This window comes from Oncorhynchus gorbuscha, linkage group LG14 (assembly GCF_021184085.1).
Source record: "Oncorhynchus gorbuscha isolate QuinsamMale2020 ecotype Even-year linkage group LG14, OgorEven_v1.0, whole genome shotgun sequence".
NCBI classification, from domain to species: domain Eukaryota; kingdom Metazoa; phylum Chordata; class Actinopteri; order Salmoniformes; family Salmonidae; genus Oncorhynchus; species Oncorhynchus gorbuscha.
The window spans coordinates 81,349,379-81,373,731 of record NC_060186.1 but is presented as its reverse complement, the minus strand read 5'-3'; the positions used below and the strand labels follow the sequence as shown (position 1 = coordinate 81,373,731).

The following is a 24,353-nucleotide window of genomic DNA, read 5'->3' as shown; positions in this document are numbered from 1 at the left end:
GTTACAACACTAGGTTACAACGCTGGGTTACAATGCTGGGTTACAATGCTGGGTTACAATGCTGGGTTACAACACTAGGTTACAACACTAGGTTACAACACTAGGTTACAATGCTGGGTTACAATGCTGGGTAACAATGCTGGGTTACAATGCTGGGTTACAATGCTGGGTTACAATGCTGGGTTACAATGCTGGGTTACAATGCTGGGTTACAATGCTGGGTTACAATGCTGGGTTACAATGCTGGGTTACAATGCTGGGTAACAATGCTGGGTTACAATGCTGGGTTACAACACTAGGTTACAATGCTGGGTTACAACACTAGGTTACAACACTAGGTTACAACACTAGGTTACAATGCTGGGTTACAATGCTGGGTTACAACACTAGGTTACAATGCTGGGTTACAACGCTAGGTTACAATGCTGGGTTACAATGCTGGGTTACAACACTAGGTTACAATGCTGGGTTACAATGCTGGGTTACAACACTAGGTTACAACACTAGGTTACAACACTAGGTTACAATGCTGGGTTACAATGCTGGGTTACAACACTAGGTTACAACACTAGGTTACAACACTAGGTTACAACACTAGGTTACAACACTAGGTTACAATGCTGGGTTACAATGCTGGGTTACAACACTAGGTTACAACACTAGGTTACAACACTAGGTTACAACACTAGGTTACAACACTAGGTTACATCACTAGGTTACAATGCTGGGTTACAACACTAGGTTACAACACTAGGTTACAACACTAGGTTACAACACTAGGTTACAACACTAGGTTACAATGCTGGGTTACAATGCTGGGTTACAACACTAGGTTACAACACTAGGTTACAATGCTGGGTAACAATGCTGGGTTACAATGCTGGGTTACAACACTAGGTTACAATGCTGGGTTACAACACTAGGTTACAACACTAGGTTACAACACTAGGTTACAATGCTGGGTTACAACACTAGGTTACAACACTAGGTTACAATGCTGGGTTACAACACTAGGTTACAATGCTGGGTTACAACACTAGGTTACAACACTAGGTTACAATGCTGGGTTACAACACTAGGTTACAATGCTGGGTTACAACACTAGGTTACAACACTAGGTTACAATGCTGGGTTACAACACTAGGTTACAACACTCGGTTACATTGCTGGGTTACAATGCTGGGTTACAACACTAGGTTACAATGCTGGGTTACAACACTAGGTTACAACACTAGGTTACAACACTAGGTTACAATGCTGGGTTACAACACTAGGTTACAACACTAGGTTACAACACTAGGTTACAATGCTGGGTTACAATGCTGGGTTACAACACTAGGTTACAACACTAGGTTACAATGCTGGGTAACAATGCTGGGTTACAATGCTGGGTTACAACACTAGGTTACAATGCTGGGTTACAACACTAGGTTACAACACTAGGTTACAACACTAGGTTACAATGCTGGGTTACAACACTAGGTTACAACACTAGGTTACAATGCTGGGTTACAACACTAGGTTACAATGCTGGGTTACAACACTAGGTTACAACACTAGGTTACAATGCTGGGTTACAACACTAGGTTACAATGCTGGGTTACAACACTAGGTTACAACACTAGGTTACAATGCTGGGTTACAACACTAGGTTACAACACTCGGTTACATTGCTGGGTTACAATGCTGGGTTACAACACTAGGTTACAATGCTGGGTTACAACACTAGGTTACAACACTAGGTTACAACACTAGGTTACAATGCTGGGTTACAACACTAGGTTACAATGCTGGGTTACAACACTAGGTTACAACACTAGGTTACAATGCTGGGTTACAACACTAGGTTAAAACACTAGGTTACAACACTAGGTTACAATGCTGGGTTACAACACTAGGTTACAATGCTGGGTTACAACACTAGGTTACAACACTAGGTTACAATGCTGGGTTACAATGCTGGGTTACAATGCTGGGTTACAACACGAGGTTACAATGCTGGGTTACAATGCTGGGTTACAATGCTGGGTTACAACACGAGGTTACAATGCTGGGTTACAACACTAGGTTACAATGCTGGGTTACAACACTAGGTTACAACACTAGGTTACAACACTAGGTTACAATGCTGGGTTACAATGCTGGGTTACAATGCTGGGTTACAATGCTGGGTTACAACACTTGGTTACAATGCTGGGTTACAACACTTGGTTACAATGCTGGGTTACAATGCTGGGTTACAATGCTGGGTTACAATGCTGGGTTACCATGCTGGGTTACAACACTAGGTTACAACACTAGGTTACAACACTAGGTTACAACATTAGGTTACAATGCTGGGTTACAATGCTGGGTTACAACACTTGGTTACAATGCTGGGTTACAACACTTGGTTACAATGCTGGGTTACAATGCTGGGTTACAATGCTGGGTTACAACACTAGGTTACAACACTAGGTTATAATGCTGGGTTACAATGCTGGGTTACAATGCTGGGTTACAACACTTGGTTACAATGCTGGGTTACAACACTTGGTTACAATGCTGGGTTACAACACTAGGTTACAATGCTGGGTTACAATGCTGGGTTACAATGCTGGGTTACAACACTGGGTTACAACACTTGGTTACAATGCTGGGTTACAATGCTGGGTTACAATGCTGGGTTACAATGCTGGGTTACAACACTAGGTTACAACACTAGGTTATAATGCTGGGTTACAATGCTGGGTTACAATGCTGGGTTACAACACTTGGTTACAATGCTGGGTTACAACACTTGGTTACAGTGCAGGGTTACAACACTTGGTTACAATGCTGGGTTACAACAGTAGGTTACAATGCTGGGTTACAATGCTGGGTTAGAACACTAGGTTACAATGCTGGGTTACAATACTGGGTTACAATGCTGGGTTACAACACTTGGTTACAATGCTGGGTTACAATGCTGGGTTACAATGCTGGGTTACAACACTAGGTTACAATGCTGGGTTACAATGCTGGGTTACCACACTAGGTTACAATGCTGGGTTACAACACTTGGTTACAATGCTGGGTTACAACACTTGGTTACAATGCTGGGTTACAACACTAGGTTACAATGCTGGGTTACAACACTAGGTTACAATGCTGGGTTACAATGCTGGGTTACAATGCTGGGTTACAACACTTTGTTACAATGCTGGGTTACAATGCTGGGTTACAACACAAGGTTACAATGCTGGGTTACAATGCTGGGTTACAACACTAGGTTACAATGCTGGGTTACAACACTAGGTTACAATGCTGGGTTACAATGCTGGGTTACAATGCTGGGTTACAACACTTTGTTACAATGCTGGGTTACAATGCTGGGTTACAACACAAGGTTACAATGCTGGGTTACAACACAAGGTTACAATGCTGGGTTACAATGCTGGGTTACAACACAAGGTTACAATGCTGGGTTACAACACTTGGTTACAATGCTGGGTTACAATGCTGGGTTACAACACTAGGTTACAACACTAGGTTACAACACTAGGTTACAACACTAGGTTACAATGCTGGGTTACAACACTAGGTGACAATGCTGGGTTACAATGCTGGGTTACAACACTAGGTTACAATACTGGGTTACAACACTTGGTTACAATGCTGGGTTACAACACGAGGTTACAATGCTGGGTTACAACACGAGGTTACAATGCTGGGTTACAATGCTGGGTTACAACACTAGGTTACAACACTAGGTTACAATGCTGGGTTACAATGCTGGGTTACAACACAAGGTTACAATGCTGGGTTACAACACTAGGTTACAATGCTGGGTTACAATGCTGGGTTACAACACTAGGTTACAATGCTGGGTTACAATGCTGGGTTACAATGCTGGGTTACAATGCTGGGTTACAACACTAGGTTACAATGCTGGGTTACAACACTGGGTTACAATGCTGGGTTACAATGCTGGGTTACAATGCTGGGTTACAACACTAGGTTACAACACTAGGTTACAATGCTGGGTTACAATGCTGGGTTACAATGCTGGGTTACAATGCTGGGTTACAACACTTGGTTACAATGCTGGGTTACAACACTTGGTTACAGTGCAGGGTTACAACACTTGGTTACAATGCTGGGTTACAACACTAGGTTAAAATGCTGGGTTACAATGCTGGGTTACAACACTAGGTTACAATGCTGGGTTACAATGCTGGGTTACAATGCTGGGTTACAACACTTGGTTACAATGCTGGGTTACAATGCTGGGTTACAATGCTGGGTTACAACACTAGGTTACAATGCTGGGTTACAATGCTGGTTTACAACACTAGGTTACAATGCTGGGTTACAATGCTGGGTTACAATGCTGGGTTACAATGCTGGGTTACAACACTTTGTTACAATGCTGGGTTACAATGCTGGGTTACAACACAAGGTTACAATGCTGGGTTACAATGCTGGGTTACAACACTAGGTTACAATGCTGGGTTACAACACTAGGTTACAATGCTGGGTTACAATGCTGGGTTACAATGCTGGGTTACAACACTTTGTTACAATGCTGGGTTACAATGCTGGGTTACAACACAAGGTTACAATGCTGGGTTACAATGCTGGGTTACAACACAAGGTTACAATGCTGGGTTACAACACTTGGTTACAATGCTGGGTTACAATGCTGGGTTACAATGCTGGGTTACAACACTAGGTTACAATGCTGGGTTACAATTCTGGGTTACAACACAAGGTTACAATGCTGGGTTACAACACTTGGTTACAGTGCAGGGTTACAACACTTGGTTACAATGCTGGGTTACAACACTAGGTTACAATGCTGGGTTACAATGCTGGGTTACAACACTAGGTGACAATGCTGGGTTACAATGCTGGGTTACAACACTTGGTTACAATGCTGGGTTACAATGCTGGGTTACAATGCTGGGTTACAACACTAGGTTACAATGCTGGGTTACAACACTAGGTTACAACACTAGGTTATAATGCTGGGTTACAATGCTGGGTTACAATGCTGGGTTACAACACTTGGTTACAATGCTGGGTTACAATGCTGGGTTACAATGCTGGTTTACAACACTAGGTTACAATGCTGGGTTACAACACTTGGTTACAATGCTGGGTTACAACACTTGGTTACAATGCTGGGTTACAACACTAGGTTACAACACTAGGTTACAACACTAGGTTACAATGCTGGGTTACAACACTAGGTTACAATGCTGGTTACAATGCTGGGTTACAATGCTGGGTTACAACACTTTGTTACAATGCTGTGTTACAATGCTGGGTTACAACACAAGGTTACAATGCTGGGTTACAATGCTGGGTTACAACACAAGGTTATAATGCTGGGTTACAATGCTGGGTTACAACACAAGGTTACAATAATGGGTTACAACACTTGGTTACAATGATGGGTTACAATGTTGGGTTACAACACTAGGTTACAATGCTGGGTTACAACACTAGGTTACAATGCTGGGTTACAATGCTGGGTTAAAACACAAGGTTACAATGCTGGGTTACAACACTAGGTTACAATGCTGGGTTACAATGCTGGGTTACAACACTAGGTTACAACACTAGGTTACAATGCTGGGTTACAATGCTGGGTTACAATGCTGGGTTACAATGCTGGGTTACAACACTAGGTTACAATGCTGGGTTACAATGCTGGGTTACAACACTAGGTTACAATGCTGGGTTACAATGCTGGGTTACAATGCTGGGTTACAATGCTGGGTTACAACACTAGGTTACAATGCTGGGTTACAATGCTGGGTTACAATGCTGGGTTACAACACGAGGTTACAACATTAGGTTACAATGCTAGGTTACAATGCTGGGTTACAACACTAGGTTACAATGCTGGGTTACAATGCTGGGTTACAACACTAGGTTACAATGCTGGGTTTCAATGCTGGGTTACAATGCTGGGTTACAACACTAGGTTACAATGCTGGGTTACAACACTGGGTTACAATGCTGGGTTACAACACTGGGTTACAATGCTGGGTTACAATGCTGGGTTACAATGCTGGGTTACAACACTAGGTTACAATGCTGGGTTTCAATGCTGGGTTACAATGCTGGGTTACAACACTAGGTTACAATGCTGGGTTACAACACTGGGTTACAATGCTGGGTTACAACACTGGGTTACAATGCTGGGTTACAATGCTGGGTTACAATGCTGGGTTACAACACTAGGTTACAGCACTAGGTTACAATGCTGGGTTACAAAGCTTGTGTTTTGTCTCGGTTCTGCAGGTCAGGAAGTGGAAGATGTTGTGCCGTCACCACGGTGATGCTAAGCAGAAGGAGGCGGAGTCTGAGGTGCACCTTGGGGGCGGACCATGGGGGGTGAGAACCAACCACCAGCTGGCTAGCCCTGTCCTGCTGGAGTGCTGTGTCTGCAGTGGACCCTTCGTTAGCTATGCTCTGGAAGAGGCCTGGCAGCCACGGCAACGCACACAGGTACTGGGCTAGCCGCTAACAGCTAAACGCTAACTTAACTTGATAACACACACAGGTGGGCTAGCCACTAATGGCTAACTGCTATCTTTACCTTGATAATGCACCAATCTTCACAGCAACACAGAGAGAAAAATAGAGAAATAATTGAAAAATAATAACACAAGGAATAAATACACAATGAGTAACGATATATTGGTTATATACACTGGGTACCAGTACTGAGTCAATGATAACTAGGCTATATACACTGGGTACCAGTACTGAGTCAATGATAACTAGGCTATATACACTGGGTACCAGTACTGAGTCAATGATAACTTGGTTATATACACAGGGTACCAGTACTGAGTCAATGATAACTTGGTTATATACACAGGGTACCAGTACTGAGTCAATGATAACTTGGTTATATACACAGGGTACCAGTACTGAGTCAATGATAACTTGGTTATATACACTGGGTACCAGTACTGAGTCAATGATAACTTGGTTATATACACAGGGTACCAGTACTGAGTCAATGATAACTTGGTTATATACACTGGGTACCAGTACTGAGTCAATGATAACTTGGTTATATACACTGGGTACCAGTACTGAGTCAATGATAACTTGGTTATATACACTGGGTACCAGTACTGAGTCAATGATAACTAGGTTATATACACTGGGTACCAGTACTGAGTCAATGATAACTAGGGTATACACTGGGTACCAGTACTGAGTCAATGATAACTAGGTTATATACACAGGGTACCAGTACTGAGTCAATGATAACTTGGTTATATACACTGGGTACCAGTACTGAGTCAATGATAACTAGGTTATATACACTGGGTACCAGTACTGAGTCAATGATAACTAGGTTATATACACTGGGTACCAGTACTGAGTCAATGATAACTAGGCTATATACACTGGGTACCAGTACTGAGTCAATGATAACTAGGCTATATACACTGGGTACCAGTACTGAGTCAATGATAACTAGGTTATATACACTGGGTACCAGTACTGAGTCAATGATAACTTGGTTATATACACTGGGTACCAGTACTGAGTCAATGATAACTAGGTTATATACACTGGGTACCAGTACTGAGTCAATGATAACTAGGTTATATACACTGGGTACCAGTACTGAGTCAATGATAACTAGGCTATATACACTGGGTACCAGTACTGAGTCAATGATAACTAGGCTATATACACTGGGTACCAGTACTGAGTCAATGATAACTAGGTTATATACACTGGGTACCAGTACTGAGTCAATGATAACTTGGTTATATACACTGGGTACCAGTACTGAGTCAATGATAACTAGGCTATATACACTGGGTACCAGTACTGAGTCAATGATAACTAGGTTATATACACTGGGTACCAGTACTGAGTCAATGATAACTTGGTTATATACACTGGGTACCAGTACTGAGTCAATGATAACTAGGTTATATACACTGGGTACCAGTACTGAGTCAATGATAACTAGGCTATATACACTGGGTACCAGTACTGAGTCAATGATAACTGGGTTATATACACTGGGTACCAGTACTGAGTCAATGATAACTAGGCTATATACACAGGGTACCAGTACTGAGTCAATGATAACTAGGCTATATACACTGGGTACCAGTACTGAGTCAATGATAACTAGGCTATATACACTGGGTACCAGTACTGAGTCAATGATAACTAGGCTATATACACTGGGTACCAGTACTGAGTCAATGATAACTAGGCTATATACACTGGGTACCAGTACTGAGTCAATGATAACTAGGCTATATACACATGTTACCAGTACTGAGTCAATGATAACTTGACTATATACACTGGGTACCAGTACTGAGTCAATGATAACTTGGCTATATACACTGGGTACCAGTACTGAGTCAATGATAACTTGGCTATATACACTGGGTACCAGTACTGAGTCAATGATAACTAGGCTATATACACTGGGTACCAGTACTGAGTCAATGATAACTTGGCTATATACACTGGGTACCAGTACTGAGTCAATGATAACTAGGTTATATACACTGGGTACCAGTACTGAGTCAATGATAACTTGGCTATATACACTGGGTACCAGTACTGAGTCAATGATAACTTGGTTATATACACTGGGTACCAGTACTGAGTCAATGATAACTAGGCTATATACACTGGGTACCAGTACTGAGTCAATGATAACTAGGTTATATACACTGGGTACCAGTACTGAGTCAATGATAACTTGGTTATATACACTGGGTACCAGTACTGAGTCAATGATAACTAGGCTATATACACTGGGTACCAGTACTGAGTCAATGATAACTAGGTTATATACACTGGGTACCAGTACTGAGTCAATGATAACTTGGTTATATACACTGGGTACCAGTACTGAGTCAATGATAACTAGGTTATATACACTGGGTACCAGTACTGAGTCAATGATAACTAGGCTATATACACTGGGTACCAGTACTGAGTCAATGATAACTAGGTTATATACACTGGGTACCAGTACTGAGTCAATGATAACTAGGCTATATACACAGGGTACCAGTACTGAGTCAATGATAACTAGGCTATATACACTGGGTACCAGTACTGAGTCAATGATAACTAGGCTATATACACTGGGTACCAGTACTGAGTCAATGATAACTAGGCTATATACACTGGGTACCAGTACTGAGTCAATGATAACTAGGCTATATACACAGGGTACCAGTACTGAGTCAATGATAACTAGGCTATATACACTGGGTACCAGTACTGAGTCAATGATAACTAGGCTATATACACTGGGTACCAGTACTGAGTCAATGATAACTTGGCTATATACACAGGGTACCAGTACTGAGTCAATGATAACTAGGCTATATACACTGGGTACCAGTACTGAGTCAATGATAACTAGGTTATATACACTGGGTACCAGTACTGAGTCAATGATAACTTGGCTATATACACTGGGTACCAGTACTGAGTCAATGATAACTAGGCTATATACACAGGGTACCAGTACTGAGTCAATGATAACTAGGTTATATACACTGGGTACCAGTACTGAGTCAATGATAACTTGGTTATATACACTGGGTACCAGTACTGAGTCAATGATAACTTGGTTATATACACTGGGTACCAGTACTGAGTCAATGATAACTAGGCTATATACACTGGGTACCAGTACTGAGTCAATGATAACTTGGTTATATACACTGGGTACCAGTACTGAGTCAATGATAACTTGGCTATATACACAGGGTACCAGTACTGAGTCAATGATAACTAGGCTATATACACAGGGTACCAGTACTGAGTCAATGATAACTAGGTTATATACACTGGGTACCAGTACTGAGTCAATGATAACTTGGTTATATACACTGGGTACCAGTACTGAGTCAATGATAACTTGGTTATATACACTGGGTACCAGTACTGAGTCAATGATAACTAGGCTATATACACTGGGTACCAGTACTGAGTCAATGATAACTAGGCTATATACACAGGGTACCAGTACTGAGTCAATGATAACTTGGCTATATACACTGGGTACCAGTACTGAGTCAATGATAACTAGGCTATATACACTGGGTACCAGTACTGAGTCAATGATAACTAGGCTATATACACTGGGTACCAGTACTGAGTCAATGATAACTAGGCTATATACACTGGGTACCAGTACTGAGTCAATGATAACTAGGCTATATACACTGGGTACCAGTACTGAGTCAATGATAACTAGGCTATATACACTGGGTACCAGTACTGAGTCAATGATAACTAGGTTATATACACTGGGTACCAGTACTGAGTCAATGATAACTAGGCTATATACACTGGGTACCAGTACTGAGTCAATGATAACTAGGCTATATACACTGGGTACCAGTACTGAGTCAATGATAACTAGGCTATATACACTGGGTACCAGTACTGAGTCAATGATAACTTGGCTATATACACTGGGTACCAGTACTGAGTCAATGATAACTAGGCTATATACACTGGGTACCAGTACTGAGTCAATGATAACTAGGCTATATACACTGGGTACCAGTACTGAGTCAATGATAACTAGGCTATATACACTGGGTACCAGTACTGAGTCAATGATAACTAGGCTATATACACTGGGTACCAGTACTGAGTCAATGATAACTAGGCTATATACACTGGGTACCAGTACTGAGTCAATGATAACTAGGCTATATACACTGGGTACCAGTACTGAGTCAATGATAACTAGGCTATATACACTGGGTACCAGTACTGAGTCAATGATAACTTGGCTATATACACTGGGTACCAGTACTGAGTCAATGATAACTTGGCTATATACACTGGGTACCAGTACTGAGTCAATGATAACTAGGCTATATACACTGGGTACCAGTACTGAGTCAATGATAACTTGGCTATATACACTGGGTACCAGTACTGAGTCAATGATAACTTGGCTATATACACTGGGTACCAGTACTGAGTCAATGATAACTTGGCTATATACACTGGGTACCAGTACTGAGTCAATGATAACTTGGTTATATACACTGGGTACCAGTACTGAGTCAATGATAACTTGGTTATATACACTGGGTACCAGTACTGAGTCAATGATAACTTGGTTATATACACAGGGTACCAGTACTGAGTCAATGATAACTTGGCTATATACACTGGGTACCAGTACTGAGTCAATGATAACTTGGTTATATACACTGGGTACCAGTACTGAGTCAATGATAACTTGGTTATATACACAGGGTACCAGTACTGAGTCAATGATAACTTGGTTATATACACAGGGTACCAGTACTGAGTCAATGATAACTTGGTTATATACACTGGGTACCAGTACTGAGTCAATGATAACTTGGTTATATACACTGGGTACCAGTACTGAGTCAATGATAACTTGGTTATATACACAGGGTACCAGTACTGAGTCAATGATAACTTGGTTATATACACTGGGTACCAGTACTGAGTCAATGATAACTTGGTTATATACACTGGGTACCAGTACTGAGTCAATGATAACTTGGTTATATACACTGGGTACCAGTACTGAGTCAATGATAACTAGGTTATATACACTGGGTACCAGTACTGAGTCAATGATAACTTGGTTATATACACTGGGTACCAGTACTGAGTCAATGATAACTTGGTTATATACACTGGGTACCAGTACTGAGTCAATGATAACTAGGTTATATACACTGGGTACCAGTACTGAGTCAATGATAACTTGGCTATATACACTGGGTACCAGTACTGAGTCAATGATAACTTGGTTATATACACAGGGTACCAGTACTGAGTCAATGATAACTAGGTTATATACACTGGGTACCAGTACTGAGTCAATGATAACTTGGCTATATACACTGGGTACCAGTACTGAGTCAATGATAACTTGGTTATATACACAGGGTACCAGTACTGAGTCAATGATAACTTGGTTATATACACAGGGTACCAGTACTGAGTCAATGATAACTTGGTTATATACACAGGGTACCAGTACTGAGTCAATGATAACTTGGTTATATACACAGGGTACCAGTACTGAGTCAATGATAACTTGGCTATATACACTGGGTACCAGTACTGAGTCAATGATAACTTGGTTATATACACTGGGTACCAGTACTGAGTCAATGATAACTTGGTTATATACACAGGGTACCAGTACTGAGTCAATGATAACTTGGTTATATACACAGGGTACCAGTACTGAGTCAATGATAACTTGGCTATATACACTGGGTACCAGTACTGAGTCAATGATAACTTGGTTATATACACTGGGTACCAGTACTGAGTCAATGATAACTTGGTTATATACACAGGGTACCAGTACTGAGTCAATGATAACTTGGTTATATACACTGGGTACCAGTACTGAGTCAATGATAACTTGGTTATATACACTGGGTACCAGTACTGAGTCAATGATAACTTGGTTATATACACAGGGTACCAGTACTGAGTCAATGATAACTTGGTTATATACACAGGGTACCAGTACTGAGTCAATGATAACTTGGTTATATACACTGGGTACCAGTACTGAGTCAATGATAACTTGGTTATATACACTGGGTACCAGTACTGAGTCAATGATAACTTGGTTATATACACTGGGTACCAGTACTGAGTCAATGATAACTTGGTTATATACACTGGGTACCAGTACTGAGTCAATGATAACTTGGTTATATACACTGGGTACCAGTACTGAGTCAATGATAACTTGGTTATATACACTGGGTACCAGTACTGAGTCAATGATAACTAGGTTATATACACTGGGTACCAGTACTGAGTCAATGATAACTTGGCTATATACACTGGGTACCAGTACTGAGTCAATGATAACTTGGTTATATACACAGGGTACCAGTACTGAGTCAATGATAACTAGGTTATATACACTGGGTACCAGTACTGAGTCAATGATAACTTGGCTATATACACTGGGTACCAGTACTGAGTCAATGATAACTTGGTTATATACACAGGGTACCAGTACTGAGTCAATGATAACTTGGTTATATACACAGGGTACCAGTACTGAGTCAATGATAACTTGGTTATATACACTGGGTACCAGTACTGAGTCAATGATAACTTGGTTATATACACTGGGTACCAGTACTGAGTCAATGATAACTTGGTTATATACACTGGGTACCAGTACTGAGTCAATGATAACTAGGTTATATACACTGGGTACCAGTACTGAGTCAATGATAACTTGGCTATATACACTGGGTACCAGTACTGAGTCAATGATAACTTGGTTATATACACAGGGTACCAGTACTGAGTCAATGATAACTAGGTTATATACACTGGGTACCAGTACTGAGTCAATGATAACTTGGCTATATACACTGGGTACCAGTACTGAGTCAATGATAACTTGGTTATATACACAGGGTACCAGTACTGAGTCAATGATAACTTGGTTATATACACAGGGTACCAGTACTGAGTCAATGATAACTTGGTTATATACACTGGGTACCAGTACTGAGTCAATGATAACTTGGCTCTGTCAACAGGGTACCAGTACTGAGTCAATGTGCAGGGGTACGAGGTAATTGAGGTAGATACATTATGTTCACATAGGTAGGGATAAAGTTACTAGGCAACAGGATAGATAACAAACAGCAGCTGAACTATATGTGATGAATCAAGAGTTAGTGCAAAATGGAAAAATGCAGAAACTCTGGGTAGCTATTTGGTTAACTCTGTAATAGTCTCATTGCTTGGGGTGGTAGACGCTGTTTAGGGTCCTGTTGGCTCCAGACTCGGTGCATCGGTACCGCTTGCCTTGCTGGACAGTCTATGACTTTGGTGGCTGGAGTCTGACAATTTTTAGGGCTTTCCTCTGACACCGCCTGGTGTAGAGGTCCTGGATGGCAGGAAACTTGGCCTCGGTGATATACTGGGCCGTACGCACTAGCCTCTGTAGCGCCTTGCGATCAAGCAGTTGTCATACCAGGCGGTGATACAGCCAGTCAGGATGCTCTCACTGGTGCCTCTAACTAACCTCTAACTGAGAGGAGAGAGGGGAGACAGAGAGAGGGTAGACAGAGAGAGGGGAGACAGAGAGAGGGGAGACAGAGAGAGGGGAGACAGAGAGAGGGAAGACAGAGAGAGGGAAGACAGAGAGAGGGAAGACAGAGAGAGGGGAGACAGAGAGAGGGGAGATAGAGAGAGGGGAGACAGAGAGAGGGAAGACAGAGGAGACAGGGGAGACAGAGAGAGGGAAGACAGAGGAGACAGAGGAGACAGAGAGAGGGGAGACAGAGAGAGGGGAGACAGAGAGAGGGGAGACAGAGAGAGGGGAGACAGAGAGAGGAGATATATAGAGAGGGGAGCCAGAGAAAGGGGAGACAGAGAGAGGGGAGACAAAGAGAGGGGAGACAGAGAGAGGGGAGACAGAGAGAGGGAAGACAGAGGAGACAGAGAGAGGGGAGACAGAGAGAGGGGAGACAGAGAGGGGAGACAGAGAGAGGGGAGATAGAGAGAGGGGAGACAGAGAGAGGGAAGACAGAGGAGACAGAGGAGACAGAGAGAGGGGAGACAGAGAGAGGGGAGATAGAGAGAGGGAAGACAGAGGAGACAGAGGAGACAGAGAGAGGGGAGATAGAGAGAGGGAAGACAGAGAGAGGAGAGACAGAGAGAGGGGAGACAGAGCGAGGGAAGACAGAGGAGACAGAGGAGACAGAGAGAGGGGAGATAGAGAGAGGGGAGACAGAGAGAGGGGAGAAAGAGAGAGGGGAGACAGAGAGAGGGGAGACAGAGAGAGGGGAGACAGAGAGAGGGGAGATAGAGAGAGGGGAGACAGGGAGAGAGGGGACAGAGAGAGGGGAGACAGAGAGAGGGGAGACAGGGAGAGGAGAGACAGGGAGAGGAGAGACAGAGAGAGGGGAGACAGGGAGAGGAGATACAGAGAGAGGGGAGACAGAGAGAGGAGATACAGAGAGAGGGGAGACAGAGAGAGGAGATACAGAGAGAGGGGAGACAGAGAGAGGGGCGTAGGAAGGAAGGGGAACAGATTCAGAGATATAATTGGAGACAGCGTTGATATTTAAGAGTTTCTGGCCCAGGTGATATTTAAGAGTGTCTGGCCCAGGTGATATTTAAGAGTGTCTGGCCCAGGTGATATTTAAGTGTCTGGCCCAGGTGATTTTTAAGAGTGTCTGGCCCAGGTGATATTTAAGAGTGTCTGGCCCAGGTGATTTTTAAGAGTGTCTGGCCCAGGTTATATTTAAGAGTGTCTGGCCCAGGTGATATTTAAGAGTGTCTGGCCCAGGTGATATTTAAGAGTGTCTGGCCCAGGTGATATTTAAGAGTGTCTGGCCCAGGTGATATTTAAGAGTGTCTGGCCCAGGTGATATTTAAGAGTGTCTGGCTTAGGTGTTATTTAAGAGTGTCTGGCCTAGGTGTTATTTAAGAGTGTCTGGCCCAGGTGATATTTAAGAGTGTCTGGCCCAGGTGATATTTAAGAGTGTCTGGCTCAGGTGATATTTAAGAGTGTCTGGCCCAGGTGATATTTAAGAGTGTCTGGCCCAGGTGATATTTAAGAGTGTCTGGCCCAGGTGACATTTAAGAGCGTCTGGCCCAGGTGATATTTAAGAGTGTCTGGCCCAGGTGATATTTAAGAGTGTCTGGCCCAGGTGATATTTAAGAGTGTCTGGCCCAGGTGATTTTTAAGAGTGTCTGGCCCAGGTGATATTTAAGAGTGTCTGGCCCAGGTGATATTTAAGAGTGTCTGGCCCAGGTGATATTTAAGAGTGTCTGGTCCAGGTGATATTTAAGAGTGTCTGGTCCAGGTGATATTTAAGAGTGTCTGGTCCAGGTGATATTTAAGAGTGTCTGGCCCAGGTGATATTTAAGAGTGTCTGGCCCAGGTGATATTTAAGAGTGTCTGGCCCAGGTGATATTTAAGAGTGTCTGGCCCAGGTGATATTTAAGAGTGTCTGGCCCAGGTGATATTTAAGAGTGTCTGGCCCAGGTTATATTTAAGAGTGTCTGGCCCAGTGCTCCAGTTGTCTTGACGGATATGGTGGGTCAACTCTTTTAGTTCCCAATTTTCCTCCAATCTGATTTTCTTGATTTTCCGTTTTTCTCCACCTTTCTTTCCTTCCTGTCTTTAAGTTTGGTCTTTAAGTTTGGTCTTTATAAGTTTGGTCTTTATAAGTTTGGTCTTTAAGTTTGGTCTTTAAGTTTGGTCTTTAAGTTTGGTCTTTATAAGTTTGGTCTTTATAAGTTTGGTCTTTAAGTTTGGTCTTTAAGTTTGGTCTTTAAGTTTGGTCTTTAAGTTTGGTCTTTAAGTTTGGTCTTTATAAGTTTGGTCTTTATAAGTTTGGTCTTTATAAGTTTGGTCTTTAAGTTTGGTCTTTAAGTTTGGTCTTTATAAGTTTGGTCTTTAAGTTTGGTCTTTAAGTTTGGTCTTTAAGTTTGGTCTTTATAAGTTTGGTCTTTAAGTTTGGTCTTTAAGTTTGGTCTTTAAGTTTGGTCTTTATAAGTTTGGTCTTTAAGTTTGGTCTTTATAAGTTTGGTCTTTATAAGTTTGGTCTTTAAGTTTGGTCTTTAAGTTTGGTCTTTAAGTTTGGTCTTTATAAGTTTGGTCTTTAAGTTTGGTCTTTAAGTTTGGTCTTTAAGTTTGGTCTTTAAGTTTGGTCTTTATAAGTTTGGTCTTTAAGTTTGGTCTTTATAAGTTTGGTTTTTAAGTTTGGTCTTTATAAGTTTGGTCTTTATAAGTTTGGTCTTTAAGTTTGGTCTTTAAGTTTGGTCTTTATAAGTTTGGTCTTTATAAGTTTGGTCTTTAAGTTTGGTCTTTAAGTTTGGTCTTTAAGTTTGGTCTTTAAGTTTGGTCTTTATAAGTTTGGTCTTTATAAGTTTGGTCTTTATAAGTTTGGTCTTTCTAAGTTTGGTCTTTAAGTTTGGTCTTTAAGTTTGGTGTGGGCTTTTCTTTTGTTTGCCTCGGTGGGTGGGCGTCTTTTAGGTCCCAGTTGTTGTTGCTATGGAACTTTCAGTGGACACACCCATGAGTGTCTCTCAGAACCCCTCCTAACCCCGCCTAGCCCCCCCCCCCGTTTAATTTTGGTTGTTGTTCAGTGACGTGACTCTTTGTTAGTCCACCTACTGGGGAGCCATGCCCAGCCAATCAGAATATGTTTTTACTCCCCCTCAAAAGGGCTTTATTACAGAAATACTCCTCCGTTTCATTAGCCGTCCATGTGGCTGGTCTCAGACCAGGTGAAGAAGCCGGATGTGGAGGTCATGGGCTGGGGTGGTTAGATGTGGATGTGGAGGTCATGGGCTGGGGTGGTTAGATGTGGATGTGGAGGTCATGGGCTGGGGTGGTTAGATGTGGATGTGGAGGTCATGGGCTGGGGTGGTTAGATGTGGATGTGGAGGTCATGGGCTGGGGTGGTTAGATGTGGTCTGTGGATGTGTGGAGGTCATGGGCTGGGGTGGTTAGATGTGGATGTGGAGGTCATGGGCTGGGGTGGTTAGATGTGGATGTGGAGGTCATGGGCTGGGGTGGTTAGATGTGGATGTGGAGGTCATGGGCTGGGGTGGTTAGATGTGGATGTGGAGGTCATGGGCTGGGGTGGTTAGATGTGGATGTGGAGGTCATGGGCTGGGGTGGTTAGATGTGGATGTGGAGGTCATGGGCTGGGGTGGTTAGATGTGGATGTGGAGGTCATGGGCTGGGGTGGTTAGATGTGGTCTGTGGATGTGGAGGTCATGGGCTGGGGTGGTTAGATGTGGATGTGGAGGTCATGGGCTGGGGTGGTTAGATGTGGATGTGGAGGTCATGGGCTGGGGTGGTTAGATGTGGTCTGTGGATGTGTGGAGGTCATGGGCTGGGGTGGTTAGATGTGGATGTGGAGGTCATGGGCTGGGGTGGTTAGATGTGGATGTGGAGGTCATGGGCTGGGGTGGTTAGATGTGGATGTGGAGGTCATGGGCTGGGGTGGTTAGATGTGGTCTGTGGATGTGTGGAGGTCATGGGCTGGGGTGGTTAGATGTGGATGTGGAGGTCATGGGCTGGGGTGGTTAGATGTGGATGTGGAGGTCATGGGCTGGGGTGGTTAGATGTGGATGTGGAGGTCATGGGCTGGGGTGGTTAGATGTGGTCTGTGGATGTGAGGACTGTTGGATGTACTGCCAAATTCTCTAAAACGACGTTACAGCGGCTTAAGGTAGAGAAATGAACATAAAATCCTCTGAGCAACAGCTCTGGTGGACATTCCTGCAGTCAGCATGCCATTTACATGCTCCTTCATAACTTGAGACATCTGTGGCATTGTGTTGTGTGACAAAACTGCACATTTTAGAGTGGCCTTTTACTGTCCCCAGCCCAAGGTGCACCTGTGTAATGACCATGCTGTTTAATCCACTTCTTGATATGCCACACCTGTCAGGTGGATGGATTATCTTGGTAAAAGGAGAAATGCTCACTAACAGGGATGTAAACACATTTGTGCTCAACATTTGAGAGAAAACAGCTTTTTGTCTAAATGAAACATTTCTGGGATCTTTTATTTCAGCTCATGAAACACGGGACCAACACTTTGCATGTTGAGTTTATATTTTGTTATGTATACATATGTAATAAAATTAAAATAAATTGTAATAATTCATAATTACACTGTTTGAACAACAAATTAAATCAACATGTAACAGGTTGCAGTCTGTAACTGCAGAGGGGTAACAATGAATGTTAAATGTTTGTTACAAAAGTTTCCAATAGCATCTCAACGCACCGTATTTCAGCCAGCACAAACCACATGAATAAATATTATTCAAAACCGACCACGTCATTGACAAAACTCTGTAATAAAGAGCTCTGCAGTCTGATGCTCAGGCCCAAAACTCTGCAATAAAGAGCTCTGGATGCTCAGACCCCAAAACTCTGCAATGAAGAGCTCTGGAGCCTGATGCTCAGGCCCAAAACTTTATGGCCTTCCTGTGACATCGGGTGCTGTAGGTGTCCTGGAGGGCAGGTAGTTTGCCCCTGGTGATGCGTTGGGCAGACCTCACTACCCTCTGGAGAGCTTTACGGTTGAGGGCGGTGCAGTTGCCGTACCAGGCGGTGATACAGCCCCCGACAGGATGCTCTCGATTGTGCATCTGTAAAAGTTTGACAGGGCTTTAGGTCACAAGCCAAATTTCTTCAGCCTCCTGAGGTTGAAGAGGTGCTGTTGCGCCTTCTTCACCATGCTGTCTGTGTGGGTGGACCAATTAAATTTGCCTGTGATGTGTACGCCGAGGAACTTGAAGCTTTCCACCTTCTCCACTGCGGCCCGTCAATGTGGATAGGGGTGTGCTCCCTCTGCTGTTTCCTGAAGTCCACAATCATCTCCTTTGTTTTGTTGATGTTGAGTGAGAGGATATTTTCCTGACACCACACGCCGAGTGCCCTCACCTCCTCCCTGTAGGCGGTCTCGTCGTTGTTGGTAATCAAGCCCACTACTGTTGTATCGTCTGCAACTTGTTGATTGAGTTGGAGGCAGCCATGCAATCAGTTTAGATTTTTTTTCTTCCAATTAGCTTGACTAGCTAGCTGAAACTGGCAAATATAAGCTGGGCTCGATGGTCTTATCTTCCCTGAACCTAGTTCTTAGGGTATGTTGCCCAAGGATATTACGTGAGACGCACCCAGCATGTCAACGTTAGCTAACTACCTACTTGTATCAAAAACACGGAGAAATATGAGTTCATTTTCAGCTAAACACTAGCTAACTTATTAGTGATGGCAAGTGCTATTATTGTTGGTGGGATAACGCAACAACTAGCTAGTTAGCTAGCTAGGCCAAGCTAACTATATAAATCACGGTGATGCTAGCTTACTGGCAGGTTGTCATGGTGATGCTAGCTTACTGGCAGGTTGTCATGGTGATGGTAATGTAGGGGGTCAATGCTAAATTGTCATCCATTCTTCTTTACCACAGATTCCGGGATGGGGAATGTGTACAAGAAAGAAACAGACGGAGACAGTCGGAGACAGAGTTGTCGATTTCCATTGTTTTTTTGTCATGTTGAAAAGGGAAGAAAAAGACAGACCCATATTTCTAAATTAGCTATTTAGGCTACTCATCAACCTGTAGGCTACTAATCATACTGTAGGCTACTCATCAACCTGTAGGCTACTCATCATACTGTAGGCTACTCATCATACTGTAGGCTACTCATCATACTGTAGACAACAGATTTGAGTCACCACTACCCGCCATACTGTAGGCTACTCATCATACTGTAGGCTACTCATCATACTGTAGGCTACTCACCATACTGTAGGCTACTCATCATACTGTAGGCTACTCACCATACTGTAGGCTACTCATCATACTGTAGGCTACTCATCATACTGTAGGCTACTCACCATACTGTAGGCTACTCATCATACTGTAGGCTACTCATCATACTGTAGGCTACTCATCATACTGTAGACAACAGATTTGAGTCACCACTACCCGCCATACTGTAGGCTACTCATCATACTGTAGGCTACTCATCATACTGTAGGCTACTCACCATACTGTAGGCTACTCATCATACTGTAGGCTACTCACCATACTGTAGGCTACTCATCATACTGTAGGCTACTCATCATACTGTAGGCTACTCACCATACTGTAGGCTACTCATCATACTGTAGGCTACTCATCATACTGTAGACAACAGATTTGAGTCACCACTACCCGCCATACTGTAGGCTACTCATCATACTGTAGGCTACTCACCATACTGTAGGCTACTCATCAGCCTCGTGGTTAGAGTGTAGAGGTGGCAGGGTAGCCTAGTGGTTAGAGTGTAGAGGGGGCAGGGTAGACTAGTGGTTAGAGTGTAGAGGGGGCAGGGTAGACTAGTGGTTAGAGTGTAGAGGGGGCAGGGTAGCCTAGTGGTTAGAGTGTAGAGGTGGCAGGGTAGCCTAGTGGTTAGAGTGTAGAGGTAGCAGGGTAGCCAAGTGATTAGAGCGTTGGACTAGTAACCGGAAGGTTGAAAATTCAAATACCCGAGCTGACAAGGTACAAATCTGTCGTTCTGCCCCTGAACAGGCAGTTAACCCTCTGTTCCTAGACCAGTTAACCCACTGTTCCTAGACCAGTTAACCCACTGTTCCTAGACCAGTTAACCCACTGTTCCTAGACCAGTTAACCCACTGTTCCTAGGCCGTCATTGAAAATAAGAATTTGTTCTTAACTGACCGGCCTAGTTAAATAAAGGTAAAATGAAAAATAAAAAATAGTCTTTGACAGAGTCTAGACAGGCAGACATGCAGTATCCTTAGTAGGACAGACTTGTGGAAAGGTTACCATAGAGACCTATTTTGAAATACAGCATCTTTAGAGTTTTCTTTGCCATCTACTGTCTATTTATCTTATGAAAAGAGGTACATTCAAATAGATTTTTGTCTCTAAATTGTACTTTGTGTATTTATTTCCTCACTTCCTCTAATCATTTACGCCTCCATTTTCCTCTTTTGCTCTGTTCCAACATTCAGTCCAGTTGTAGTTGTAAAGAAAATAATTCATCAAGGTCCTCCATGGAGATTAGATACAATATTTCCTTACATTTGTCTTACCCTCAATCTTTTAAGTTCAGCAATTTCTTTACCTCACTTCATGGCTGTTTGTCGTATTTACGAACCTCATTAATTCCCGATATTTCCCATAAGACACAGTAAACAGATCAGCTTTTCTAAAAAATGTTCTTATATAAAATCTTTGGCATCCATCTTGAATTTATCATCTCCCAACAGCCGACTACTGAGTTTGCAATAACTCTGATAATTATTTAGCTTCATGATCAGTAACAACAGTTGATTCAATGGATACTTTGACTATTTTCTAATGAATTAGAAAATCAACCAGAAAGACATTTCTTGACTGTCTGGACATGTCCTTGTCCCTGTCTGGACATGTCCTTGTCCTTGTCCCTGTCTGGACTTGTCCTTGTCCCTGTCTGGACTTGTCCTTGTCCCTGTCTGGACATATCCTTGTTCCTGTCTGGACTTGTCCTTGTCCCTGTCTGGACATGTCCTTGTCCCTGTCTGGACTTGTCCTTGTCCCTGTCTGGACATGTCCTTGTTCCTGTCTGGACTTGTCCTTGTCCCTGTCTGGACATGTCCTTGTCCTTGTCCCTGTCTGGGCATGTCCTTGTCTGGACAGATCCTTGTCCCTGTCTGGACTTGTCCTTGTCCCTGTCTGGACTTGTCCTTGTCCTTGTCCCTGTCTGGACATGTCCTTGTCCTGGTCCCTGTCTGGACATGTCCTTGTCCCTGTCTGGACATGACCTTGTCCCTGTCTGGACATGACCTTGTCCCTGTCTGGACATATCCTTGTCCCTGTCTGGACATGTCCTTGTCCTTGTCCCTGTCTGGACTTGTCCTTGTCTGGACTTGTCCTTGTCCCTGTCTGGACTTGTCCCTGTCTGGACATGTCCTTGTCCCTGTCTGGACATGTCCTTGTCCCTGTCTGGACATGTCCTTGTCCCTGTCTGGACATGTCCTTGTCCCTGTCTGGACTTGTCCTTGTCTGGACTTGTCCTTGTCCCTGTCTGGACATGTCCTTGTCCCTGTCTGGACATGTCCTTGTCCCTGTCTGGACTTGTCCTTGTCTGGACTTGTCCTTGTCTGGACATTTCCTTGTCTCTGTCTGGACTTGTCCTTGTCCCTGTCTGGGCTTGTCCTTGTCTGGACATGTCCTTGTCCTTTCCTGGACATGTCCTTGTCCTTGTCTGGACATGTCCTTGTCCTTGTCTGGACATGTCCTTGTCCGGGCATGTCCTTGTCCTTGTCTGGACATGTCCTTGTCCTTGTCTGGACTTGTCCTTGTCTGGACATTTCCTTGTCCCTGTCTGGACTTGTCCTTGTCCCTGTCTGGGCTTGTCCTTGTCTGGACATGTCCTTGTCCTTGTCTGGACATGTCCTTGTCCTTGTCTGGACATGTCCTTGTCCTTGTCTGGACATGTCCTTGTCCGGGCATGTCCTTGTCCTTGTCTGGACATGTCCTTGTCCTTGTCTGGACATGTCCTTGTCCCTGTCTGGACATGTCCTTGTTAGGATGAGATCTATGTCAATCATCACATTAGAAACAGAACTAAAATCCTAGGATCCTTTTTATATCTTAAAATACACCTTTAACTCTATTCCATCTTAACTTAACTTTACGCCCACGTCATAAAATTACCAAAGTAGTACTCAAGGGGGAGATATTGTGTAGTATGTGTTTAGTCTTTACAATACGGAGTTAATCGCCTGTAGGCGGTGTTAGCATGCCAGTTCTCAGGTAGGTCTTATCTCATTCATGTGTTTAGTCTTTACAACAAAAGGCAGCTTTTCGCCCGGTTAATTTGGCAGTGTTTTCCAGTTCCAACTCTTAGGCTCTGGCTCTTTGTCAAGTCTTCTAAATTTGTCCGCACTTCTTTCCCATCCATTATCACTCTTGCACCTTCCTTTCGATCTGCAGCAACTATCGACAGCACAGCTCCAATTGTTCGCTCGCATCCAGAGAAGATCCCGTGTAGATCTGTTCTTCGCTCGCATCCAGAGAAGATCCCGTGTAGATCTGTTCTTCGCTCGCCTCCAGAGAAGATCCCGTGTAGATCTGTTCTTCGCTCGCCTCCAGAGAAGATCCTGTGTAGATCTGTTCTTCGCTCGCCTCCAGAGAAGATCCCGTGTAGATCTGTTCTTCGCTCGCATCCAGAGAAAATCCTGTGTAGATCTGTTCTTCGCTCGCCTCCAGAGAAGATCCCGTGTAGATCTGTTCTTCGCTCGCCTCCAGAGAAGATCCCGTGTAGATCTGTTCTTTGCTCGCAGCCAGAGAAGATCCCGTGTAGATCTGTTGATGAACTGGATGATGGTTGTCCTCGGTCTCTTGTCTTGATCCTTGAGTCTTCCCAAAAGATGAACGATGTCTAGACTTTCTTGAAGTTCGGCTTTGGATTGGGAATGACAGATGTCAACAACTCTGGAATGTCAGCTCCACAGATGTCAACAACTCTGGAATTTCAACAACTCTGGGAATGTCAACAACTCTGGAATGTCAGCAACTCTGGAATGACAGCTCCACAGATGACAACAACTCTGGAATGTCAACAAGAATGTCAACAACTCTGGAATGTCAACAACTCTGGAATGTCAACAACTCTGGAATGTCAACAATTCTGGGAATGTCAACAACTCTGGAATGTCAGCTCCACAGATGACAACAACTCTGGAATGTCAACAACTCTGGAATGTCAACAACTCTGGAATGTCAGCTCCACAGATGTCAACAATTCTGGAATGTCAGCTCCACAGATGTCAACAATTC

At 43.4% G+C, this 24,353-nt stretch overlaps 1 protein-coding gene across 1 annotated transcript in view; it reads left to right on the top strand.

The window, feature by feature from the left end:
- sgk1 (serum/glucocorticoid regulated kinase 1) overlaps positions 1-24,353 on the top strand; it is a 78,471-nt gene that overhangs the window by 17,357 nt on the left and 36,761 nt on the right. Inside the window, 1 exon segment of the mRNA XM_046299420.1 lies at positions 6,274-6,480. Within this exon segment, the coding sequence (XP_046155376.1) occupies positions 6,274-6,480 (207 nt within the window).